This window comes from Athene cunicularia, assembly GCF_003259725.1.
Source record: "Athene cunicularia isolate RWA chromosome 2 unlocalized genomic scaffold, athCun1 chr2_part1, whole genome shotgun sequence".
Lineage (NCBI taxonomy): Eukaryota > Metazoa > Chordata > Aves > Strigiformes > Strigidae > Athene > Athene cunicularia.
In genome coordinates, this window is record NW_020799095.1 from 64601530 (window position 1) to 64625182 (window position 23653).

The 23653-nt window shown below is 38.8% G+C and overlaps 1 protein-coding gene across 2 annotated transcripts in view; it reads right to left on the reverse strand.

The window, feature by feature from the left end:
* Nucleotides 1–23653, reverse strand: part of PHLPP1 (PH domain and leucine rich repeat protein phosphatase 1) — a 106709-nt gene that overhangs the window by 44867 nt on the left and 38189 nt on the right. For both annotated transcript variants that reach the window (XM_026842339.1, XM_026842341.1), the window contains exons 2-4: nucleotides 21192–21388; nucleotides 19093–19218; nucleotides 4570–4736 (exon numbers count right to left, since the gene is read on the reverse strand). In XM_026842339.1, coding sequence (XP_026698140.1) covers nucleotides 4570–4736; nucleotides 19093–19218; nucleotides 21192–21388 — 490 coding nt within the window. The remainder of the gene's footprint in view (nucleotides 1–4569; nucleotides 4737–19092; nucleotides 19219–21191; nucleotides 21389–23653) is intronic.

Below are 23653 nucleotides of genomic sequence, written 5' to 3' on the forward strand. Positions count from 1 at the left end.
GGGGGGGGGGAGAGAAAGATCAAATCTTTTCCAGTGCATCTACTGCCAGTGCCCTGTGGGGCCTGGCAAGGGGGAATATGTATACTTGGCAGGTCATTAATCTGTCTGACTTTCTTTGCTAACCTCAGCTTCATACACTAAAAGCAACAGTCACAAGAAGCACTTCAATGCACTTTGAGACCAAACAAGTGGCAGGCTGCAGACATTCTTCCCCGTTCCTCAATCTCTAAGGACAAGCCAGGATCAAACTGCATCTCACCCTGACTTCTAGCAAGCTTATGTGCTGGGTTCACACCAACTGGGTCATTATTAGTGTTCCCCCCTTGCTATCTGGGAACCTAAGTATTCTCTGAGCAGTGACTGCATTTCCAATTACCTACTTACTACACCATGGTTTGTAAGGAGGGTTGAGCTTGAAGACACCCCCCACCCCACCCCAATTTCGGGTTTTCAGGTAAAAACCCTACAGTTGGAATTAGTAAAGGATTTCAGAAACACTTGCACCAATATCTCAAGAGTCCTCTAGCCTTCTCATACCCTATAGATGCAACTTCACGTCACTGCCACTAGCCTGCCCAGAAGAGTTTCAGCTGAGATACCAGAGAAGACAGTTTAATTTCCAAAGAGTCTCTGGGAGAGAAAAGATACCAAGAGATCTTAAGATAAAAATCCATATAATCACTGTTAATAATTAACAACCACAATCAGAATAACAACTTATTCTTCAGATAAAATTGGCAAGCATCATTTTTTATCATTAAAACAAACCTTGTGGCTTACTGCATCCCCCCTTTCTCCCCCCTTTTTTTTTTTTTTTCTTAATCTGCAACTGACATTGAAAATGCAGGTACTGGCAACTTACTTTTCAATATTAACAAGCAAACAGAATTCTTGATGCCAACAGGTTTTTTCCAACAGTACTGACTGAAACAATTACATATAAAGTGTGCTTAGCCCAGTGAAGCAGAGCAACAGTAAATAAGGACTATGGTTTATTCATTTGCTTCAAACCTAGAGCAACAGCACTCTGCAAAACCAGTAAGCCTAAACTCTTGTTTGTATTTCAGGACAAGAGCTGTGAAGTTACATTGTAGATAAGGGGGAGACTGAGGTTTGGGAACACAGTGTACACATAAATCTCAACTTCATGGTTAAAAAAAAAACCAAAACCACAAATATTAAAAGAGTGTAAGCAATAAAATTTATGACAACCTAAGACAACAGAATGTCTTAAATAGTTCCATTTATAGTACACAGGAGCTAAAATACCAAGGGCTTTAAGGTAAATTCTGACTCAATGGGGATATTATCACAAGACATGTCAAGCCACTTCGAATACTGCAACAGCTGGGCAATCTTTCAGCTGGGAAATCTCCTCTCCCCCCAAAATGAAAAACACCCTTTCCTGTCTTTTTTTTTAAAAAAAAACCTAATGTGAGGGAAACCAAGTACAAACATTTGCTGTGGGATTTTTTCCAATACAGATGAATTTTCAGACTGCCTACTTTTATATGTATTATGAAATATGTATTCCCTAGTAAGTAAGAAAAAAAATACAGGTAGTTGTATATACCTTTCAACATTCAGACAGTTCAGTTATGGAAGTTCAGAGCTGTGGAGTATCTACAGCAATAGAACTTAAAAGTCTGAGTGGACAGTAAGGCAATGCAAGTATAGCTACTGAGAAAAAAACTGCATCTACATCTCTGTAAACCTTCACACACTACCATCAATTTAGTTCCTAAGATACAGGTTTTTCACTTATGCCATGTACTGAGCAGGACTAAATATTTTATTCAGAAATGCAATAAATTACATTATTTAAAAAACCTGAAATAAGTAACTGCATAAGCAAAAGCAGGAATTCTTGTTTTTTTCCGAATCCATTCCTGACTGTAGCAAGCAAGTCAATGCATATGTCAGCATCTCATTACTATGACCCAGCTGCTTGCATGTCTACTCAGTGGGTAGTTGAAAAGTTGGTGGGTTTTTTTTGACATACATCTTGTTTTGAAATCCAGCATTCATAAACATTTGTTAAATTACCACCTAAAGCAATTTATTAAGAGGAACAGCTAGCACCAAGAGCTGCTTATAGCAGGACAAATTTTAGTAGACTGCCTTCTTAACCAGATTTTAATCAAAAATTGTACGAGGAAGGGTAGATATATAAATGCCAATGCATTTTGTTCACAACATCCAAACACATGGTTATTTTGGAGCCTTAAATACTTCTGGGCTTGATTCACTGGTGGTGTGCCCTGTACGGCTGCAATTTAGCAACTGAGAATTTGGTATAGAAGCCAACAGTACCAAATCCGAACAGCAGATTTTGTACTTGTTTTGCAGTGGTCTGAAAGAACATAGGTAAACAAAAAAAGACTTTTTGTTTATTCAGTCAAGTTTTACCTTGGGTATCCCCCAAAAGATCTGAAAATGGGTTTATGAAATTGGATTTAAAAGGAAAAAACAAGTCAGACACAACAACATGTTTTCTCAGGAATGACTGAGCTTCCCTTACTTTGCACATTGCTTTCATACTGGGTTTCACTTAATTTCAAAAAGAAACAGTATGCCCTTCTTGCTAGATATTTGTATATTACTTACTACAGAAAAGCTGACTTTCAATAGCAGATGAGCTGGCCCAAAGCTTTCTGGCAGCACAATAAAACTCAAGTTTTTCCACCCTAAGGAGGAGAAGCCCACAGTGTTTCTTAAGGCAGGAAGGAGCGTGGCTTGGGGAGGGTACTCCAGGGCCAGGCTCATGCTTTTTCTGCTGTTGGGAGACAAAAGATAACCAATGGGGCACTGCTCTTCCCAGCCCTCAGCAGGAAACTATCAATTCACACAGCCCTTTCCACTGGCACAACAGGAACAGTGGCATCAGCTTCCAGCTACTCACTGCCTGGGTGATGCCACCTGTGCTGGATGAAGATAAGGCTGGAGCACATCAGCAGTGGCAAAAGGGAAGGTGTCAAGGGACAGGAGTTCATGAGGCACTGGCTCTGATCAACAGCAACAGTGACAGGTAACCTTCCTAATCATTCAGTTTTTTGCTTTGGAAGTTCACAGGCCTTCCCATGCCTTCTTGACAAGCCGCAAAGCAATGGAGGCTGATCAGACTTACTCACTGACAGAATAGAACCAGCTCTCAGAAAAATGAGACAATCAGTTTTGTTCCACCTCAGGCATATGCCCCCCTTCTCCAGATTTTCCTGATGCAGAATCTCAGAAAACAGGAGAGTTTTATTTGGTCGCCTGAACTCTCACTCTTGTACATTCATGCTCACATTAGTGAGAAAAAATATATCAGTTCATTAACTTGAGGTAAGACTCTTAAGCTCTTCGTACAATGCAGTACCAAGAGAACATTAAACAGACAATAAACATTGCCAATCACATTATTTATAAATGCTTTCTAATCCCAAACAGAATTAGCTGTATGTACATGGACAAAATATAATCAAGTATCTCCTATACACTTTCTGATCTCTAAAAAAGAAAAATGATTAAAAATTCATTAAAATAAATACATTCATTATTTGTCCATGTTCATCACCTAACTGATGCTAAAATTCCACTTGCTATCTTAAGACTTCTACCAACATTCACAGAACATTTAACCCAGTACTCCTCTCCAGACTGTTCATAAGATCTTGGAATCACTGCCTGCTTTGTTTGTGAAGCAGACCTGCTGGGTTCATTCATCTTCCAATATGCCAAATTTTTGTTTTTCCAGAATGAAATTGGAATTATATAAAAATACAACAGCCTGCATAATCCATCTTGCATTTTTCATTTGTTTTTCAAAGAGGGAGGGATTTAGAAATGTGGTTTAAAACATTTTGTTTGACCAAGACCATCCACAAATATAATTCTTGAAGCACTCTGCAATTCAGCTATCACTGAAATTAAAATCAGTTTTATATTCAGTATGGAAACATTCATCTTTCTGAATACAGAAAATCTGCTGTTTCCACAGGACACAAACATTAAATCAGTCAGATCACCAATCATGCTGCTGTCTACCCATTTGTTACATTCTCAGATGAGCTGCAGTGAATAGAACAACTGGAAGGTCACAGTTACTAGGAAAGAAGAATTAGGGTTGAACAGAGTAGAAAGAGTACAGGAACCATGTTGAATTTATTAAATTAGGGCTTTCTTTGCTTGGGGGTAACAAAAAACTTTTAAGTCAAGTCACATGCAGTACTGTTCCTACCTTGAATCCAATCCTTTTGATAGGCAGCTCACCAACTCATATTCACTCCCATGAATCAAAGACTGAAGAACTACAGTCTAGCCTCAGTAGGTAGACAGAAACAATGCATTCTAAAAACTGCATTTTGGATTGAAAATAGCCTTATATTTACAAGAAAAACATTGAGGGTCTTATGAAAGCTAGTCTGTTTCTAACACACAGGGTGAACCAATTTCTGAAGCGTTACAGCCGAGACACGCCAATCCTCCACAAGAGGAGGTAAGATTTTTTTTTAGGAAAGTTCCTGCAGAGCAGTAGTCACTTGACTCCAAGGGCTGAGGAAGACCAATAGAAGTATACCACTTTACCTTTGTAATTCCGTAAGTGCTCGACTTGTGGATGGGCTAGGGTTTAGCCTCAGGAAGTTCTGCTTTAAATTGAGATGGGTGAGGTCTTGGCTATAAAACAGGTTGGCAGGCAGGTGCTCCAGGCTGCAGCATGAAAGATCCACTGAGCTTATGCGTTGTGATGCAACCTGGAAGTCAAGAGGTACACCAATATGTTAATACTGTAATAAAACAAGAACATTTGCTTAAGCACAGAAGTAGTCAGTGTTGGCATATATGGCTGATCTAACAAAGTTTACATCATTGCTGCAAGTTATGCCATGATCTCTTGCTTAGCCTCAGTGCTAAAACCAGGTCCATAGATGAGTAGCAGGGGGAAATGCACAAAAATTTGTCAAACTAGTGAGTGATACGGATTAATTTTCATCAGTGAGGTTATGCGATATTCTACAACCAGGAAAAAAAAAAAAAAAGATGAAGAGATTTGACATAAACTTTACATTAGTCTTTTAGTTAGCAAGTAACAGCAGCAAAACCAGTCTTCTATACTGCTGCATGACTGGTCAGTATACGTGAGTGGAGGTGAGAGGATAATAATCACCCTGTCTCAGTTTCAAGGATCAAGAGCAGATATTAAATGGCAGAAGAAAGTGTTATCCCATTCCTCTCTTACTGGAAGAAAGGAAAAAAAAAATCATAGCAGCAAAGCACCAAGCACTCATCTCAATGAATTAGAAAACCATCCAAGAATGATAAAAATGTGACGACAACAACAAAACTGAGATTTGGGATTTAACACTGTTTTCTAGAAAGGGGAAGATAAAGTAAACAGTGTCAGAGGCTAAAGAAGTAATATCAGCTAGCACTACAAGTAGCTAGCATCGTTCAACAGAGACCTGTAAGCAATAAATTCAAGTAACAGCAACTGTGGTCCTTACCAAATCTCTAGGATACAGCTGGGTGAACTACATCCTGCTACTCTGCTTATTCACTAATCTCTAAAAAAACCCAACCAGCCAAAAAAAACCCACTGCAATGTAGAATTCCTGTATATTCTGTCCAATATAATTTAAAATACCCTTTTATAGAGTTGTGGAGCTAGTGACATGACAAAGCACCAACACACAGTAGTACAAGGCAGCACAGATGGTGGGCAAGGAGGATGGGTTAAATGCTAGAAGGATGAGAGAACGTGTTTTTAGATGAGGCATGGCTTAGATCAAAGGAGGAGAAGCAAACAACTTCACCACTATTTTAGACTTCTTGGACTGCACAAACAGTGCACAAACGGTTACATGTTCTGTCAGCTGCTCACTGCAAGAGAAGCCATCATTTCATTTGGTCATTGGCACTTCTACTGGCCTCACATGCTATGATTCTGGAAGTACAAACATTACATCTAAGGGACAGCAAAAGGAAAACACCCAGCAACTATGAGTGCCCAGTGGCAGTGTATAAGAGCTTCTGAACTGATGAAGGAGACTTTACCCAACCTTCTGAGAAGAGATATAACCCTTGCCATAAAGTACCCTGAGCCTAGAGACATCAGATTTTGCTAGCACTGAAATAGCTTGCCACTGAAAGGAAGGCCAAGAGCTTTTCCTCCCTTTTTTTTCTCTCCAATGAAAGCTACATGGCCTCAGGGTAAGTGGTCTCTATTATAAACACACAACCATAAGCTTCAAGAGGAACAGACGGTGTGGTGTTTTTCTCTAACACAACCATTAATAATCCAGTCCTCCCACATCCATTAAAATGCTCCAATTTTTGTTACTCAATTAGTTCAGTCCTTTTGTTACTGTAGCTACTATTTTTTCTTCCCCTTGTAGTAGGAAAGAAAAATTATTCATAGGGTATTCTGAGCAGTCATTTCTGAAAGCTAGATATTCACTCTGTTTATGTGCCATAATCTGCCTGGTACAGTGCAGTTCTCATCACACTGAACACACAAGAGATGAAAAAATGCTAACAACAATTAAATTAAAAGGAGAATGTAATTTCAGGTGTAATGCTTACATACAGTGTTGCTCCAACTATTTGTTTGGAATGTGATACAAACAGTAATAAGCAACCCAGCAGTGCCTAGCAAGGCATGTTATTCTAAAAATATCTAAAGTACCTGAACTGGTAAATGTATGTGAATCATGTTAAAGCAGCCAAACAAATCAAAATTCTACTTTAGTTTTAAGAAAGCATGCAAATCTTTTCTTAAAATCATTAAGCCATGTGGGAAAAAAATCAAGTAAACAAAAAGTAGGTTTGTTTTTACAAGTTGTATGTTCTGGTTATTTTTTGCCTTTTTTTTTTTTAAAGGAATCACTTTGTTATATGAAGAATTTAACTAAGATTCTCATGCAACTGACATATAATGAATGATGCCTCTACCAGAGAGATAACTATAAAAGTTGAAACCATATTTTAAATGGTGTTAGGTCTGCAATCAACTATAATTTTATTGAAGTCTTTTTTGTTAGCAAAACAGTACTCTAAGAATTAACTTCTGAATTGTTATAACGAATACTCATACAAAGTTATTTTCACAAGCAGGGAGGAAGACTTTTCATTGCTCAATATTGTTCTGTAAAAAATTATTAGAGAACAGAGGAACAAGATGAAAAACAAAAGAGAGTGACAACAGAGAACATCATCTTAACAATACTTTCTTTGGTTCACCATAAACTTTCACCAGTTGTTTTGAAGTTGAAATTCTGGTTACATTGTTCCCAAACCAAACAATAAAGGGATATTTCAATTTTACAACTGCTTTTAATTGACGTAAATGCAGTAAGATTGTGCTTCTATATGTTTGCAATTGTTTATTAAGAGCAAAGCATTTTTCTAAAAGATGATACAGTTTTTAATAAAGCACTGGGTTTCCTTGACTCACTGTGGAGAACTGGGTTGACATAGTGCTTAGCGATATGGTGTAGTTGAGAATGGTCTAATGGTTGGGCTAGATGATCTTCAAGGTCTTTTCCAACCTAGATGATTCTGTGAATCACTGCAGAGATAAGCTGATAAAGGATAAGGAAATGCTGAGTAGTATATCCCTCATAGTCAAAGAATAAAAAGCATCCAGATGAAGGGACATTATTTGAAGAAAATAGGGTTTCCACTGGAATTAAAAAAACCCCAAGGCATTCTGCTGTAAATAAATACCCCAACAAGTTATCTTGGCTGGGTTCAACTGACCTGTGCGCCAGCAAAAATAGTGGAAAGTCAGCGAGTTAACAATGGTAGAGGGAAAGGCTATCTAGATACACGTGGAACCTGCATCAAGCACTCATTATGGCTTGTTCAGCATTTTCTTATGGGAAAAGTTAAAAGTATAACTATTTTATATGCTTTAAATACATAAAAATAAAACACGAGCAGCACAATTCACGATTCCCCTGGTGGAAGCAGCCATTGCTCAGACCAACCCCTCTGGAACATCTCATCACATCCTAAACTGCATATATCCTTAATGCTTGTTTCCACATGAAACCCACCACTGTTGCATTTCCAGTACTCATAATGTGAGGGAAATGGTTGGGGCAATACCCTTCTTTGAAGATGGTGTATGACACCCTCTCAGCTACGGCAGCTACAGCATAATTGGTAGAGTCAACACCCATCTTTGTGAGAGAAATAAAGAGATGAAACAGTTTGGCAGCAGGGTAGCTCAAACACATAGGAACATCTTGTACTTTCTGAAGTCCGGTTTTCAGCTAGGATTTTTAATCATCACAAATATATAAGAAACAAGATTAAACATGTGGTTTTCTCCATTCCTGGGTATGATGTTTAAACACTTTATGATCAATCGTTGTACTGCAATGTCTCCCACTGTAATACCAGAGGAGTAGTAATGGGGTACGGTCAAATTCAACTTTGCACATCAAACTGCAAAGTCCAATGCAAGACTTCTTTTCCAGTTCCTATTGCAATCTCAGTTATGCAGCCTTGGCCTACAGTGCTTTAATTTCTTTTTTTTTTTTTCCAGTCTCCATGCGAGTATGGCATACTGAAGTACAGTTTCAAAGAAGTGGTATACAACTATAGCACATGTGCTACAAAAAGCCCTGGATCTACCCACTGCAAACACTAAAAAGCTGTCACTGTGCTTTTAATCTTCACCCCGCAGCAATAAAATGCAGCTTTATTCTGTGAATACCACCACAAATAATGCTACCGGAGAGGTCTCCCTCTCCCATGGGCAGTATGTCTTCTGCTGCTCCCCACCTAAGAGCTGCACACGTGGCAAAGAACTAGAGTTTCCCAAATACCAAAACTCACTTTTAAACACGTGTTACTTGTGCCATGATAGTACTTACAAGTATAAGCAATGATTCAAAAAGCCAACAATACCTTAAAAAAGAAAAAAAAAAGGTTTTGCCAAGGTGTTTCGATTTTAATTTTATTATTCTTTTCAAAAAGGAAGCTATTTCAAGATTGGTGAAGGTATGGTATGGGTTCACTGTAAATCTTTAGCAGCTGACAACAAAAATAAAGGAAAATACTTGTATCAATCAATATTCTTGCCTCTTCTTGCTACACAGGGCTAAAAAACCACTTTGCTTTGTCCATCAGTATAATGCCACCTCTGTCACTGAGCTATGCAACAAGACTGATTACTGTCTTTGTTTTAAAGCCTTGGCTATGCTACAAAAATGATCTGTTGCTGACAATGGATGTCAGCAATAGACACAGCTGAAGGCAGCTGTATGGACAAACACAAGCCTTGTTTACACAAGGACATCTTTTGGTGTGACCTGTGGTGTGAATTTAAACCAATGTAATTATGTGTTTTTCCTGTTTACCCTCATCCCATTCCCTATAGCTCTATTCAGATAAGAAATTACTATTTAGGACTTCAATAGAAGACAATTAAAATAACTACACAGCCCACACTGTACAGGCAGCCAAATTCCCAGTCTGTCTGAACTGAGTTGACCATGTCAAATTACACCTGCTGTAGACATGCTAATGTAAAGGCACTGTAATTTTTCTTCTTTAGGATTTGTTTTTAAACAGTTTAATAATCACTACATCCCACCAATGCCTGCATGAGGCTTAACTAAACAGTGATAAATACGCTTGAAATATCTAAACTAACTGCTTAGAGCAAACAGGTTCTCCTCACCTTAGACCTAACCTTGGTTCAAATCCTAATCCTCCTTTCTCTTTCAACATCAAAGCCCCACTCAGCAGAGAGGCCTCCCTCCACTGAGGTGAACTCCACAGCCAGGAAACACACTGGTGCTCTCAGTCACAGCCAAGAGATAAGGAAATGTTCAGACTGGTAAACACGCTAATGCCAAAAACCTTAATGAAGGAGGGGAAAAAAAAAAAAAAAGTTTTTCTTTTTCTTTAAAGCCCTACATTTTAATTTTAAAATTACTTTTAAAATAGGTGCAGTCCAAAGGGCGAAAAGGTAATGGCTTTTCTGGCCTCTCCTTTTCGAAAAAAAAAAAAAAAAAAAAAACAAAAAACAACACCTCAGCAGAGGCTGGAAAGCACATCACTCAGATTCATAAACCCAAGAGACAATGCCATTGGTAAGAGCCATAACTGCCTACTAAGCCGAAAGGCAGGAGCACACACTGGTGTGGCAGCGCTCACAGGGCATGTGCTTCCTGCCCCATCCTTCCTCAGCAGCAGATGCAGCCAAAAGTCTCTAGTACAAGCACCTCATGCCAACGAGACTCGGGGGCAGAAAGATTATTTAACTTGTCCCTGCTCTTCCCTCCTTAGCTCTGAACAAAGATTTACACAGCATGCCGAAGTCAGTCACTTCTACTTCTGGCCCTTGTGCAAAGCTCTAACAACTGAAATGAAAACAGTAGCTGTGTATGTGTGTGGGGAGAGGCAAATCTGGAGGTAATGAAGCAGAAGTGATGCTCCTTTACCCTTTCATGATAGGGCTCCAGAAGAAATTTCATAGACATGAACGTCAGCATCCCAGGTTTAGCATCAAGATCTTGAAAATGAGAATTTGTCAAAAAAAGTTACATTCATCACCTGTCATTTGGAAACGTTTGCTGCTATCTGAAGTCATTACCAGAATATGAGTAATTTTGTTCCTCGAGGAGGAAAAGGGTTGTTCTTTTAGAGATCAGGTATTGGTACCAATATTACATAGGGAGTGATATCAACACTGTTACCTTGGTTATAGTCACGTTGGGATGTTCACACTGGTAAGATCCCTGCAAGGACAAGGCTTAAGACACAACATGGAGTTAAGGGACAGTAATTAGATATAGCATTAAGCTACTTATAATTCAGACGTGAATCTCCAGTTGGTTGAGAAAGGAATATTAACATACTTAAGACAGCTTGACTGAAACCAATTCATCTGTAAATATTGCAAAACAGGTGACAGTCTCACAAAACCTGAGAAATATCCCTTCAGAGGAATTGCATTAGACTCGATATTTTTAACAAGACAAGCTGCTGTACTGCCAACAAGCAGACTTTACAACAAGCAGCCTTCCAGGAAAGATTTTCTTTCCCCATTTACTATAGATTAGACTCTTGCTCATGATGTTGGCTTGCCTGCATCTCCCCATCCACACATGGAGAGGGTTGTGGGGTTTTGTTTAACTAAGAGGTTATGCCAGGTCCTCAGTTTCTGACCTAGGTTATCCTACACAGCTGCATCATATGGATTAATTCCACAGTGAGATTAACTCTTTTCATGCCATTATTTCACAGTAACTCAGAAAGGCCTTCTGACCCAAGTGTTTTATAATACAATCATGAATATAGCTCCACTGGCCCAAGGCCTAAAACTGCTCTCCAGCACTCATTGCCTCTTCTCCCTGGACACCTTCCTCCTTCACCACTGACTACAGAAGCAGCCTAAGGAGATGAACCATATCTAAAATTAGGTTTTGTTAATAGTTCCTCTCCTTTTTAACTCCCTGATAGACTTTGCTTGGAAAGGCTCTGAGTGTTACAGCCATTCAGTTTCAAAATTGACTCAGTTACCACCCTATATGCACCAAAGTGCTGTGCAACATGTCAATCCCTGCAATCCCCTCCAGTCTCATGGGATCTGCTCACCACAGACACTTAGTTCGCCTGAGCTTCATTAAGAGCAAAATTACATTCCCCTGCTCACTCCCACCCCTTTACCCCAAGAGATCACTGAAAACTTTGGGATCCTCCTGGACTGAACACACCTTAAAAGGTAACATCTGCAAGACCTCACTGAGCTTCCAGTGGTAAGCCATGCTGATGATTTCCTCTATTTATGCAAGGGATGCATAAATTCAGCTTCAATAATATCAGAACCCGATTTAGAGACTTCAAAAGATGTTACTTGAAAGCTATTCCAGATGTGTGGGCGATACCTAGTTTTCCATTCTCACTCTTGGCTGCAGTACTTTAGTAAATACTCTATTATTAACCGAAGGCAGCAAGTCCAAAACAAGGACCACAGAGTCTAAATTTCAGTAAGGAAACAGAAAATTAAAACAGTAGAGCTATAGTTTCTGTAGAACAGAAAAGCTTGAAGTCACCAATTACACCACTTTGGAATCAGCTGAACTATTCTGACATGAAAAACTAACCAGCTGAGCCAAAACACCAAGATTCCCTCACAAATCATTAAGAAAGAATCTACACTGAAACACACTCAGAAGCTCATTTCCAAAACATCAACTAACCTATAACAACAAAAGGCACAAAAGAATAGGTTTTGTGGGGAAAGAGGAGGAAGAACACTTTCAAGTGTTACAATCAAAAGAGAAGCAAAACTGGCTTCAAGTTTGCTTTGCTCCATCTTCTGCTTTCAGACTTGAGATGACAAGAAGCCATCCACAGACAGAATGACCAGATATGACTGCAGAGCAAAGGTCCCAAATATTGAAGACTTTGCACACAGGGAAAAAAAAAAAAAAAAAAAAAAAAAAAAAAAAAAAAAGGAAGTCAAGTTCCGCATGGAAACTAGAGGTTTGTTTATGTTCGGATACTTGCAATCACCGCCAAAAGGAAGCTGTGGGTTTATTTTCAGGGATCTATTTTTAGAGAAAGCATTATCTCAATATTGTCATTTTATGGTATTAGAGGAAAAAATGGTTTCCTTGTTCTAAACTTAGAGTCATCACGTTTCCTGTAAGGATCAGCTCAAAAAAAGCCCCAATGAAAAATAAGAAAATCTTTCAGGGTTCTTTTTTCTTCACTAGATGTTGAACCAACAGTTACAAACAGGCTAATGGCACTTCTTAAGTCTCACAAATGTGAAAAAAACCTGGATAATTGTTATCATCAAAGAAAACAAGCTTTTTGGAGAGCCCTAGATTCGCTTAAAGGCTACTTTCAAAAGATGCCACTGATGTTGGCATTATACTAAATTCATTTTTACATCATACTAATATAGAGACTCATTTTCAAGCCTCCAATTGTTACTGGCATAAGAAATAAACCAACCACTGCATGGTCACCCTCTCAGCAACCAGCACACCCCTGACCTTCAACCTGTCCCCACTACACACATAAACACGGTAGGCCCAGAATCACAATGGTACATTCAAACACATGGACTAAGACTACAATGTTATAAGAAAATGTCAGAAACTTCTACGTGCAACACAAATAGCATGCCTGTTACACACAACAATTCACTGTAGAATTACCAAAGATAATAACCAATAGCCAAAAGTAAAGCAAACATTCATAACACATGGAAACTAAGGTAAAGTTTTCTATGGTTTTCCTCCAGAAGAAGGATATCCAATGCTTAGGAGGCTAAACAGACACATGGAGCAGAGATGCTGCATCCAGTTGACTAAAGTATAAACTAGCGACATTATAGTAAGTAACATCCCAAATAACTTAAACCACTTTATTTTTGCATATGGTTCTTCCATACACTTGCCACTGGCATTGTTCTATGGTCAAGGCTTTGGAAAAAGGTATTCTGAGTTAGTTCTGACCAGCAAGCATTAGAAAAGCCTGTTCTTAATGATGCCAGATACAACTGAGGTTTCATAATTAAAATCCCTACGACGATGAACTCTGTAAAAACATTACAGCTCATTATCTCTCTAGAAACACATATGAAACAGGTTGATCAGCTAGTGGGCAAGCCAAGGCAAATATAATGTAGAGCTAATTCGACCATGAGATTAGTGGCCTCAAACATTTACAGGCTGAAGTTCATATTCTATATTAAAAAGCTCTGCAAAGTCTGTGTTCCACTCTAAGTTGGAACCTGCACTTTAATCTTTCTCCTAGTTGACCATGCTTGATACAAGAAAGTCAGACATAAGCATCTGACGGTATCTGAAATAAAGATGAAAGCTATATGCACAAGTGGATATGGCTTATTACCCGTCACTTTAATTAATGAGCAGAATCTTCTGTGCTGAAGGAAACAGCAGTCCCACAGTTGATTATCTCTTACTAGCTTAAAGGTGGATGAAGCACAGCTAAAAAGCAGGTACACCTCCAGCAGTAATGCTCAACTGTTGCTCACTGCATTTCCCCAGCATTATTCCTGTAAAACACTGGCACAAACTGATCATCTTGGTCTTCTATTTTGGAAATATATTTGCAGAACTGCAAACAAGTTCAGGAATTCATTTTTTAATTCTATAGAATTTATTTATATAAATACAGCCTGTAACACCAAGCTTGTGTGCAGGCAGAACTCAGAGCAGTTTTCCTCAGCAGAAATAAAAATCCTGTTATAGATAAGCTTTGTCCTTTTCACACGGTTCAAACTCACACTTTACAACGTAGTCTTCAAAGACAACTGTCAAACCTGTACTGAAAAAATAGCTCGAAGACAGAGACAGCTGGTCAGAACTAGGTGACTTTAGAGAAAAAAAGCTAAAACATTGAATTTTGTACTGCTGTTTCAGGTAGGTCTCTATACAAGTTGAGGAAAGATGGAGACTACTGCTGTAGAGGCTCCTGCATTCCTTACTTGTATAGCATAAACTAAATTAAAATCTGCTGTTATTTTCTGATAGTTTCACAATGCAAAAAAATGTGTGAAGAGAGCATTCTGCACTGACATTAAAGGAGTAAGACCAATATGGCAGCATGCCCTTCTCCCTTGAATTTGCTATTCTTGCTGGTTTTAGCTTTTTTTAAACATCACGTACAGACATCCTAATTTAGTCCCTCCTTTTTCACATCAGGCTAGGGTCATCCAGAACACCACATGCATTTCAACTGTAGACTTTAAGACAAAGGTGGCTGAAAAAGGGAAGGGAAAATACAAAGGCACACAGGAGAAAACTCTTCAGTTTGATAGTTTTTAAATCAATGATCTTTTTGTATATTCCTCGTGTTTTAAACAGGAGGGTTCTTTTGTGTATAGGTGTAAATCCACTCTGGCACCTAAGCTCCACACAACAGCTTGTTCCCCAGAAACCTGCTGTCTCTCCAGCCACAGCTGTGCAACTCAGCTTGGGGAGAGGCCAATAGTGCGCACACACATACGGCTGTGTGCCTGTACATCTCTGCCTACTGACACATATAGTGTGGCCACGCACAGGCAGTTTATGGGAAGCAGTCATGCATTATTTATAGCCCTTGTCTGTCATCACCTTTTCCTCTACCTACCCAGTTGAACTGAGCACTAAAGCAGGAAATAATTGTCGCATGAAGCTGTCGACACACTTCCTGCTCTCCTAAACCCGAGAGGGGAGAAGTCCTGTAGGGTCAGATAACCCGTCCTAGCATGCCCAGTGATGCATGCTATTTCCAAGAAGATAAAATTCTGTCCCTGCTTAAGCTCTGCAATGCTGAGGCAGATGTTGACATCCCATTTTAACTGCATGCCTTGGAACATGGAGAACTGATAACCCTTTTTACTCTAGCCAAACCATCCATGTCATGGTTTGTGTAGTAGTTAACACTTACACAGCAATTTCACATGTTGAAAAATGTTAAATTAAGTTTAGCTGTGAGAAGTGTCAAACAGCAGCAGCTTGCCACCACACCCCAAATATAAGCTTCGCACAGAAAGTTCCACCGCTCAGTAACAACTTATACATAAAACCTCTCTCTCTTCTGCTACATTAAGAGTGTAGATTTTCAGGTTTTGGAAGTGGCAAATGAGGAAAGCCCTCATCATGTCCTCTTCACTGTTAACTGCATATTCTTTGCCTGTCCTTCTGTATTTGATATTCAAGTAGTAAACAGTGGCAGATCAGAATCACTCTGCAAGTAATTGTGTGGGTTCCAAAACCATCATGTCAACTTTATACAGACAAATTCTTTAAAGCCATGAAGATGTCCCTTTCTTCCCCCTTTGCTCTCCCTCACAGTTGCATAAGCTTATTTTTCAACATTTGGCAACAGAACGAACATATTAGATCACAAAGGACCAAATTTGTTGTTTTCCTTTTGAGCTTCCTTAATTAGGACTCCAATATTTGGAAAGTAAATGGAAAGAAATGCACTGTGGTATAGAGCTATCAATATTAACGAACAAGCCACATTTCCAGCTTTTAAAAATATTCTGTTTGAGCCTAAATCAGCATATCTAAAAGTGACCTATTTGGAGTAAGTATGTCACCAAGTTTGATATTTAGGTCAGTATTCATGCAGTAATTCCATTTCATCCTGGAAACAAGATTTCTGTTCACCTCAGGACACACATGTATAGGAAAAACAATCCTAACACCTATTCACAAATTCCTTCAAAAAATTTACTAAACTTCTGGGGCAGAGCACAAGAGCTGTCTTGGCTAAGACAGATTTCACTGTTAGAATGAATCAGATTATACAGGAGCAATGCTCATTTTTCATCAAATTGAGCCCAAGTCTCTGCAAACATGAATTCAAATGTTGTGTAGCATCCACATATTTATTGCAGGAGTAATGTGCTAGGATTTGTCTCATTCTGGAACACCAGTAAAAAGTCAACATTGCCAATATTCTGTGGGGAGAAAGACTGCAGAGCAAGCATTCTTTGCAAAGTCTCCTTTCAAGATTAGGCTTGTTATTTAAAAGTTAAAATAACATCATCTTCCAGGTCTTTTGAAGTATACAGAAGACAGACATGAAAATTCTTTTCATAGTTAAAAACTGAATTGAGCAATTTTAATGGAATATTTTGCCAGGGATCTCCTTCTGCATTAAAATGTCTAACTAAATCTTTCATAACACTTGTATCAGAAAACTCAGTCTTCAGCAGCATGCATCAGGAGCATGAAGGACTGCAGAAAAACTACACCTAAACATAAATTAACAAGAATGTCAGTTTCAAAACAAATGCTATTAAATAACATCTATAATTAAAATACAATCTTAAATGTTATTCATAATAATTCACAAAAGCTCAAGTATAATATACAACAGCATGATTAAAGAGAATCTGAAAGCATCATGTGACCTAGCCCATAACCAGCAACTAGAAGCTCAGAGTGCCAGAACATCTCCCTTCCTAAATGTGCTTGCCTTCATACATGCCGTGCTTTACATGGTATTTTCTTGGTTAGCAAGAATATTTCAATTTCTCTGAATCTGAGTAGCTTCCAAACACCTGAGGCAGAGTACCTTATATAAATGGTGAGGGTTTTTTCCTGCATGAGAACGCTAGTTTGCCTGAACTGCAGAGCTGAAGATCAAACTTTTTCTCATTTATTTGTAAATGTAAATCAGGGATGATGTACCTTACAATTAAGCACTTAGACGCGAATATCAGCTGGAGGAAACTTGAGTTACTTTTGCAGCATTACCAGTTTCTCTGTTTCTCTTCTTCAGAAACAGTTACTGCACAGTACTTCCCACACAACTGCCTTGCATACAATCATGCTTGTCCCTGTTTTTCCAAGTATAGAAAACCCAAACATTAAAAAAGCAACTTGAAGCAGCAAAGTACTGTTTCAAAATCCAGGAATCCAGAATACCAAAGTCTCAATTTTTGAGGCTGGGGGTGGGGAGCTGAGGAAAACGAAGCATCATTTATTTTTTCCTTGAAGCATGTTTCATCAACAAAAGAAAGCATAGTGAGTTTCTTCAGTTCTGACAGTCTGAAAAAGACACTTGCAACTATGTATTTTCTTTCTACTCTTACATAAGAAAAATGGGAGGTTATCATGAGTGCATGGGGATATGTTCTCATGCTGGCTATAGTCCCGATGCTGTTAGTCATTTGGGTGAACCAGCGAGAAAGAGAGAAGCACAGCATGGCACAGAATGAGCTTACGCTGCCAGTAATTCAGAGGGGCTTTCTGGCCATTTATCTCTACTTCTGAAGTTCATTGTTTTCCACTGTTTTTCTCACTCATTAGATTTGCTTTTCATTTATCTGATGTCAAAGCCTCTGGAGATGAAAGGGCGCTACTCTCCCAGAGAGAATCACAAAAGCCACAAGTACTCAAAAACCTGACAGACCATACCTCACCATCTCACAAAACATGCCTTGGGGATTTTTACCTTGAGGCTTAACAGACCTGAGCAGGGATGCCAGAACAGCATCTTTAAAAAGAATTTTAGAACTTACTAGAAAAAAACTGAAGGACATTTTAAATGACACATATGTTGGGAGGTGCAATAGTTAGTGGTCGAACAAAGTTTGACATAATAATCAAACTTCTTAGAAAAGCCACAACCCAGGCTGTACCACTGACAATAGGCTGGATAATATATTATTGCAATCTAAAAAGACAGAAGTGATCTAGTGTACCATAAGTATCTTCAAGTAGTACTACATAAAACCAAGTTGCTTTAATATAGTAAAGAGCATGGAGAGTCCTATCAAGTATAAAACTAATGGACAGTTTAGGCCCAACTAGAAAACCAAGGAAAGAGTGCTGAGAGCCCAGCAAAAGAACTTGAATGTTAAAAATATAAAAATACAAAACATCCATATATTACTTTAGAGAGTATTTATCAAAAGAAAAGTGACAGGGATTAAGAGATAAAACAAGTAGCAGCAACACAAAGAGGAACTGAAGAGTCAAACAAAATAACGCAGGACCTAGATTAACAAAATAAATTGCGCTCTAAAGACAGTATAAAATTTAGTTTCTGAAGGCTTCAGTTAGCAATTATTTCTTTTTACTGACATAAAATAATTGCTTATTAAAAAAACAAAAATCAAGTACTTATAAAACTAAAGAGATTCAGCAACATTTCCAAGCAAGAAAAAAATTCCTTAATTCTAGCAGTTTTATACCTTTAGGCTCCGTGTAAAGAATGAATTAAAAAACTGATGCTATTTTACATTTTATTAACACTGAAACAAAGCTTCTTAAACTGAAATTTTGAGAGTTATATTTGTTGTCCTTTTAGTTCTAATGATCTTACTCCATCCATCCAGCTAGATCAGGATTGGAAAAGGGAGAAATTCCAACACTTTGCTTACACAACCATGGTAAAAAGAAGTCTCAGTATAAATGCAGAAAAATTCACCTCCCTATTGCCTGTTACCAAGAGCTCTCAAATAGATTTTTTTTTTGATGCAACACTAACAGCAGCAACAGCAGTTCATGACAATGAAGCCAGAAGAGGTACTATATTGCTGCATGAAGGAGACAAGAGTTGGGGCAAATGCTACAAACATCCCATTCAGGCAGGAATTAGCATTATTCTCACCTTTGATGCTTGTCGAAGCCATCGCAAATATTCAGTGAAGTTATCGAAACAAATGTAGTAGGTCTGGCTTTGAGGTCCAGAGGAGCTAAATGCTAAACAGTGCTGGTGCTTTTTCACTTCTTCCACCTACAGTAGACACACAAAACTGTTAGTGAACGAGAATGAAAAGCCTCTTTGCAGAACTCCCCAGGGCAAAATTAAAGTGTACCTAAGAGAAGCTCATCAAGTAGAGCTGGGCTAGCCCTCTCAAACATTCAAGCTGGATCTTGGCTGTCAAATATTCATGAAATCTACACAGGCAGGGAATGACAGCAGAAGGATGAAGGATCCAAAAGAGAAAAACACCAAGCACATCAACATTTTAAGAGAGACTGAGCACCATAAAAGGTTCCCAGTGAAACACATTTAAGGCTGTCTTTATCGACCTAGATAAGTACAATTTATACTCCTGGTTATTAAAAACAGTCTTAACAAAATGCTTCTCTTACAGCCCAATTAAATTCTTTGGCATTTCTCAACTTGCTAAAAAACACCCAGAATACATCATTCTGCTACCATACACGAGAAGACCCACACAACTTATGGTCTCAGTGTCTCAGCACTGCATTCTGGAAAGCCTTTGAGAACCAGGAAGTGCAGAGTATTTATGGGGTTGAGGAAGAATATTTTTTGAGTGATAATTTAAAAAACACTTAGTTTTGTGCCAAGCATCCTCCTCCCAAGCTTTGTCAGCAGAAGCTCTCAGCACATTTTTCTCAGCTTGGTTCTCCTTTTCTTTTAAAATTTGTTGTCAACTTTCTGCTTAACACAGTCTGCATGTTTTACAATACACAAGGCATTTCTGTGCAAAAACAACTTAGAAATTCCATTTTAAACAAGTTTTTAAAAGGTACACAATCTCTTCTCTTTATAAATTAAAAAAAAAAAAATTTTTTTTCATCTCAAAGAGAAGGCCAGTGGGGACCTCAATACTGTCCTCTATGGTGTGCTACAGCCAGGAACACAATTCACTCTGAGTTCACCCACTGTTGCTAAAAGAGGACAGTGTCTCTACTTCAGTACCTCCAGGGAAGAGTTGAAGAATTATGAAAGGAGATAGGAAAAACAGCTCCTAGAAGGCAGCACTACTTTCCACATTGCTAGCATAGAATATTAATAAATCAACTCCAGTCTGCATATACAAGATTGTGAAGCCTGTTTCTCTCCCAGTGTTTCTTAAGAAATAAACTTACCACTATGGAAGGTAAAGGAGCATTAGTTTCTGGTCTAAGTTCACTCTCAAGATGATGATTCTCTTCCCATTGGCTAATCAAGTCAGTAATAGTGTTCTGAAACACTATCTAGGTTGAAATAGTAACGTAATCTGTCTCACTAAACTTTCACGGAATCACAGTATAGTTGAGGTGGGAAGGGACCTCTGGAGATCTCAGGTCCAAATCCCCTGGCTCAAGCAGGGCCACCTGGAGCCAGATGACCAGGACTGTGTCCAGATGGCTTTTAAGTATCTTTAAGGAGGGAGATTCCACAACCTCTTTGGGAAACCTGTGCCAGTGCTTGGTCACCCTCACGGGGAGGGAAATGTTCCTTGTGTTCAGACTGGACCTCCTGGGTTTCAGATGTAATTAATCAGAAAAAAGTCTAGTTTCAGCTTTTTACAAGTAAAAATGTTTGTTGCTGTTCACTTACAACAGATCACTATTCATACAATGCTAAACACTCAGAAAAAACCCTAATGTTCAAAATAAGCCCATGCCCTTATCGGTTAAGTTTCAGTTCTTAAGAGTAACTCAGCATGGATAAAACCTCAGTGAGGAGGCATGGTACAGATTTAGCTAGGTGTACTGCTGCACATATAACATTTAACACTGCACACACAAAACCTAGAATTTGTTTCCTTGCTTTTCTTTAGCATTTTAATCCACACATCGTAAATTGTTAAACGTGGCTCTGACCATAATCAAAAGTCATTTATATACTTTGATAAACCCATTTACAGAAACAATCTTTTGGGGAGTCAGAATCACCATAATTTAATGCAATTTTCTCTGTGTAAAGAAGTAAGGTTTAAGCAAGCAAATACATAAAATAAAATTTCTTACTTTTCCACCAATTAAAGGGAGGACATGCATCTTTCCAGTCTGGCTTTCTTTTACTGATGAGACAATTAGGCATGTTCCACAAAGGATAGCTTGGCGTCTCGTCCATCTGTTGACTGGCAAATGTATTTTCCCTTTGCGAACATTGTACATTCCTGAGAGCTGAATCCGTTCGGAGCTGCCAATGCTGTGGGGCTTTCCTGAAATAGAAACAAAAGCATCTACTTAATCACAGAGAATCTTTACCTCTTTTAATGAGACTTTATCAGCAAGTTTTCAAGATGCAGAATGCAGTGCGACAAAAAAAACACAACTTCAAAACCATGCAAGCAGGTAACTTAGCTTCAGTACAGGTTTCTTTCATAGGGAGAAGTATATGACAGGTTGGAATCATGGAGAGCAGACCTCATTAAATAATCTGCAATAGTCACAGAAGTACCAGTTAATGCACCAGTCTTCTCTATGGGACCTGGAAATCAAATGTTAACTGTCAGCAGTAATTGGGTTACTGTTGAGTTCACGTTGACTGTTTGGTAATCGTAAAAGGAGTGATACACTGTACGCTGGCCTGCACCTTTGCACTTCCATGTCTCTTCTGGCCATCCTCAAGGCCATGGTTTGAATAGCTTCAATAGCTTCCCAAAGAATATAGTTCCTACTCTCTCCAGCCCACCCTGCTCAGTCTAACACCACAGCAGAGGTAGCCACAATGTAAACAGATCAAACTTAGATGAAACCCCTCAAAGACTCTGCTTCAGACTGAGTAGAGCTCTGGAAAGAGTCAAGTTCTTCTGTCTGCATTACAGTGAATTAGCTATTTATAATAATTCAGATTATTAGCAAGACTACCAATTAGACCAAATCTGTTAAATTACTTTAAATGGCTCAGACTCCACTAATCTAATCTATTAATAAGATTCTACTCTATAGAAACCATCATTAACAATGGCAACACAAAGACAAGCATCTCTCATCTCTGCTCTTACAGGACCACGTTCATTTAGGATATAAATAGGAAGAAGCACAGTTTACTCACTCTAATCTGAAGTATTTATCCACACCAGGTTACACCAGTTCAATATTTCTGTAAGAACACCAGGGTGAAACTTTGGAGAGGAGCTCCTCTGGATGAATGAACCAAAGGCTATGTTAATTCCAAGTAGCTTCCTCATCATGATAGAAGATACATCGCTCATTTTCCTACATTTATCTTTACCAAAATTCTTAAAAATCAGGGAATTAGTAACTAGTTAGGACTCCAGAAAAGCAGAAAGTTGTTCCTGTCTTCTAACCCCAGTATTTCAGACCAGTGCCAATTAAATTGTAGCACTGGCAAGTGCTGCACATTATTAGTCCAACTTGCTATTACTCCTGCTAGTATGACAGCTCATTTGTCTCAATGAGTCTGCTCTTGCCTTCAAATTATCTATAGAAAGACAGAAGACACCTACCACATGGCCTACCCACTGCCATTCCCTCATCCACACCTACGCCCTGCGCCAATGCTTGCCCTTATCTTTAAAAGCAGACTTCTTGAATCTTCCTGCTGGTTTAATGAGCCAAGACTTGGCACAGTTACCCCCAAGCCTTGCTCTGCTCTAATAAACACCAGCATTTAGCCTACCAATGTCTGCCAGTTTGGATATGCAGGAACATCACTGTTGCTTGAAGCTAAAAGACTGAAACTTTAATGCCCACAGGGCATCAGCATCTAATACAAAAATAGGAGCCCCGAGAAAGCAGTCATTTCACTGCCAAGTAAATTCAAATCCAACAACAGAAGCTGTGGATAAACACTTTGCCCAACAGGGAAACAGGGGACATCCACTCTATACAGAGCTACACAAAGACTGATAGGAAATACAAGTGAGTAAAATAGAGCAACTCAGCCTTAAACACAAAAGCTGAATCAAAGTTTACATTTAGAATATGAAAAATGTGGTTGCTGAAGTAACTGATAATTTACCTAGCCTGTGCAGAACAATGGACTCCATGCCGCAAAGCACTGATTAAAGAATTAACCACACACAGAAACAATAACATCTGTGTAACAGAGTAGAAAGTGCTTGGTAAGTCTTAATAGTATGGTTGCATAAGGATTAGCTGTCAAGGGGGTGGGCAATTTTACCTCAAAAATCATGTTTTACAGTCATATTCCAGGGCCTGTTTCTGGCTGTATACTCTCTAACTTAACTGGAAAAGCACAACCCACTGCTGACTGCACCCCTTAGAATTGCAAAGTACAACCTCAATCCCTTGGGAAGCCAAGGTCATTTAGCATTTTAATACAGCCGAATGCAACTTTACCCATTGAGAAACAAAGTGCATAATTCTCACTTAATATGGGCAGACCTGTGTCCTGGAAAACATCGAACCTCAGAAGTTCTCAGGATTATGGAGAATAACAAAGATGAGCACTCACTATAGTGCTACAGCCAAGAGGGTTGCAAGAAACACTACAGCAT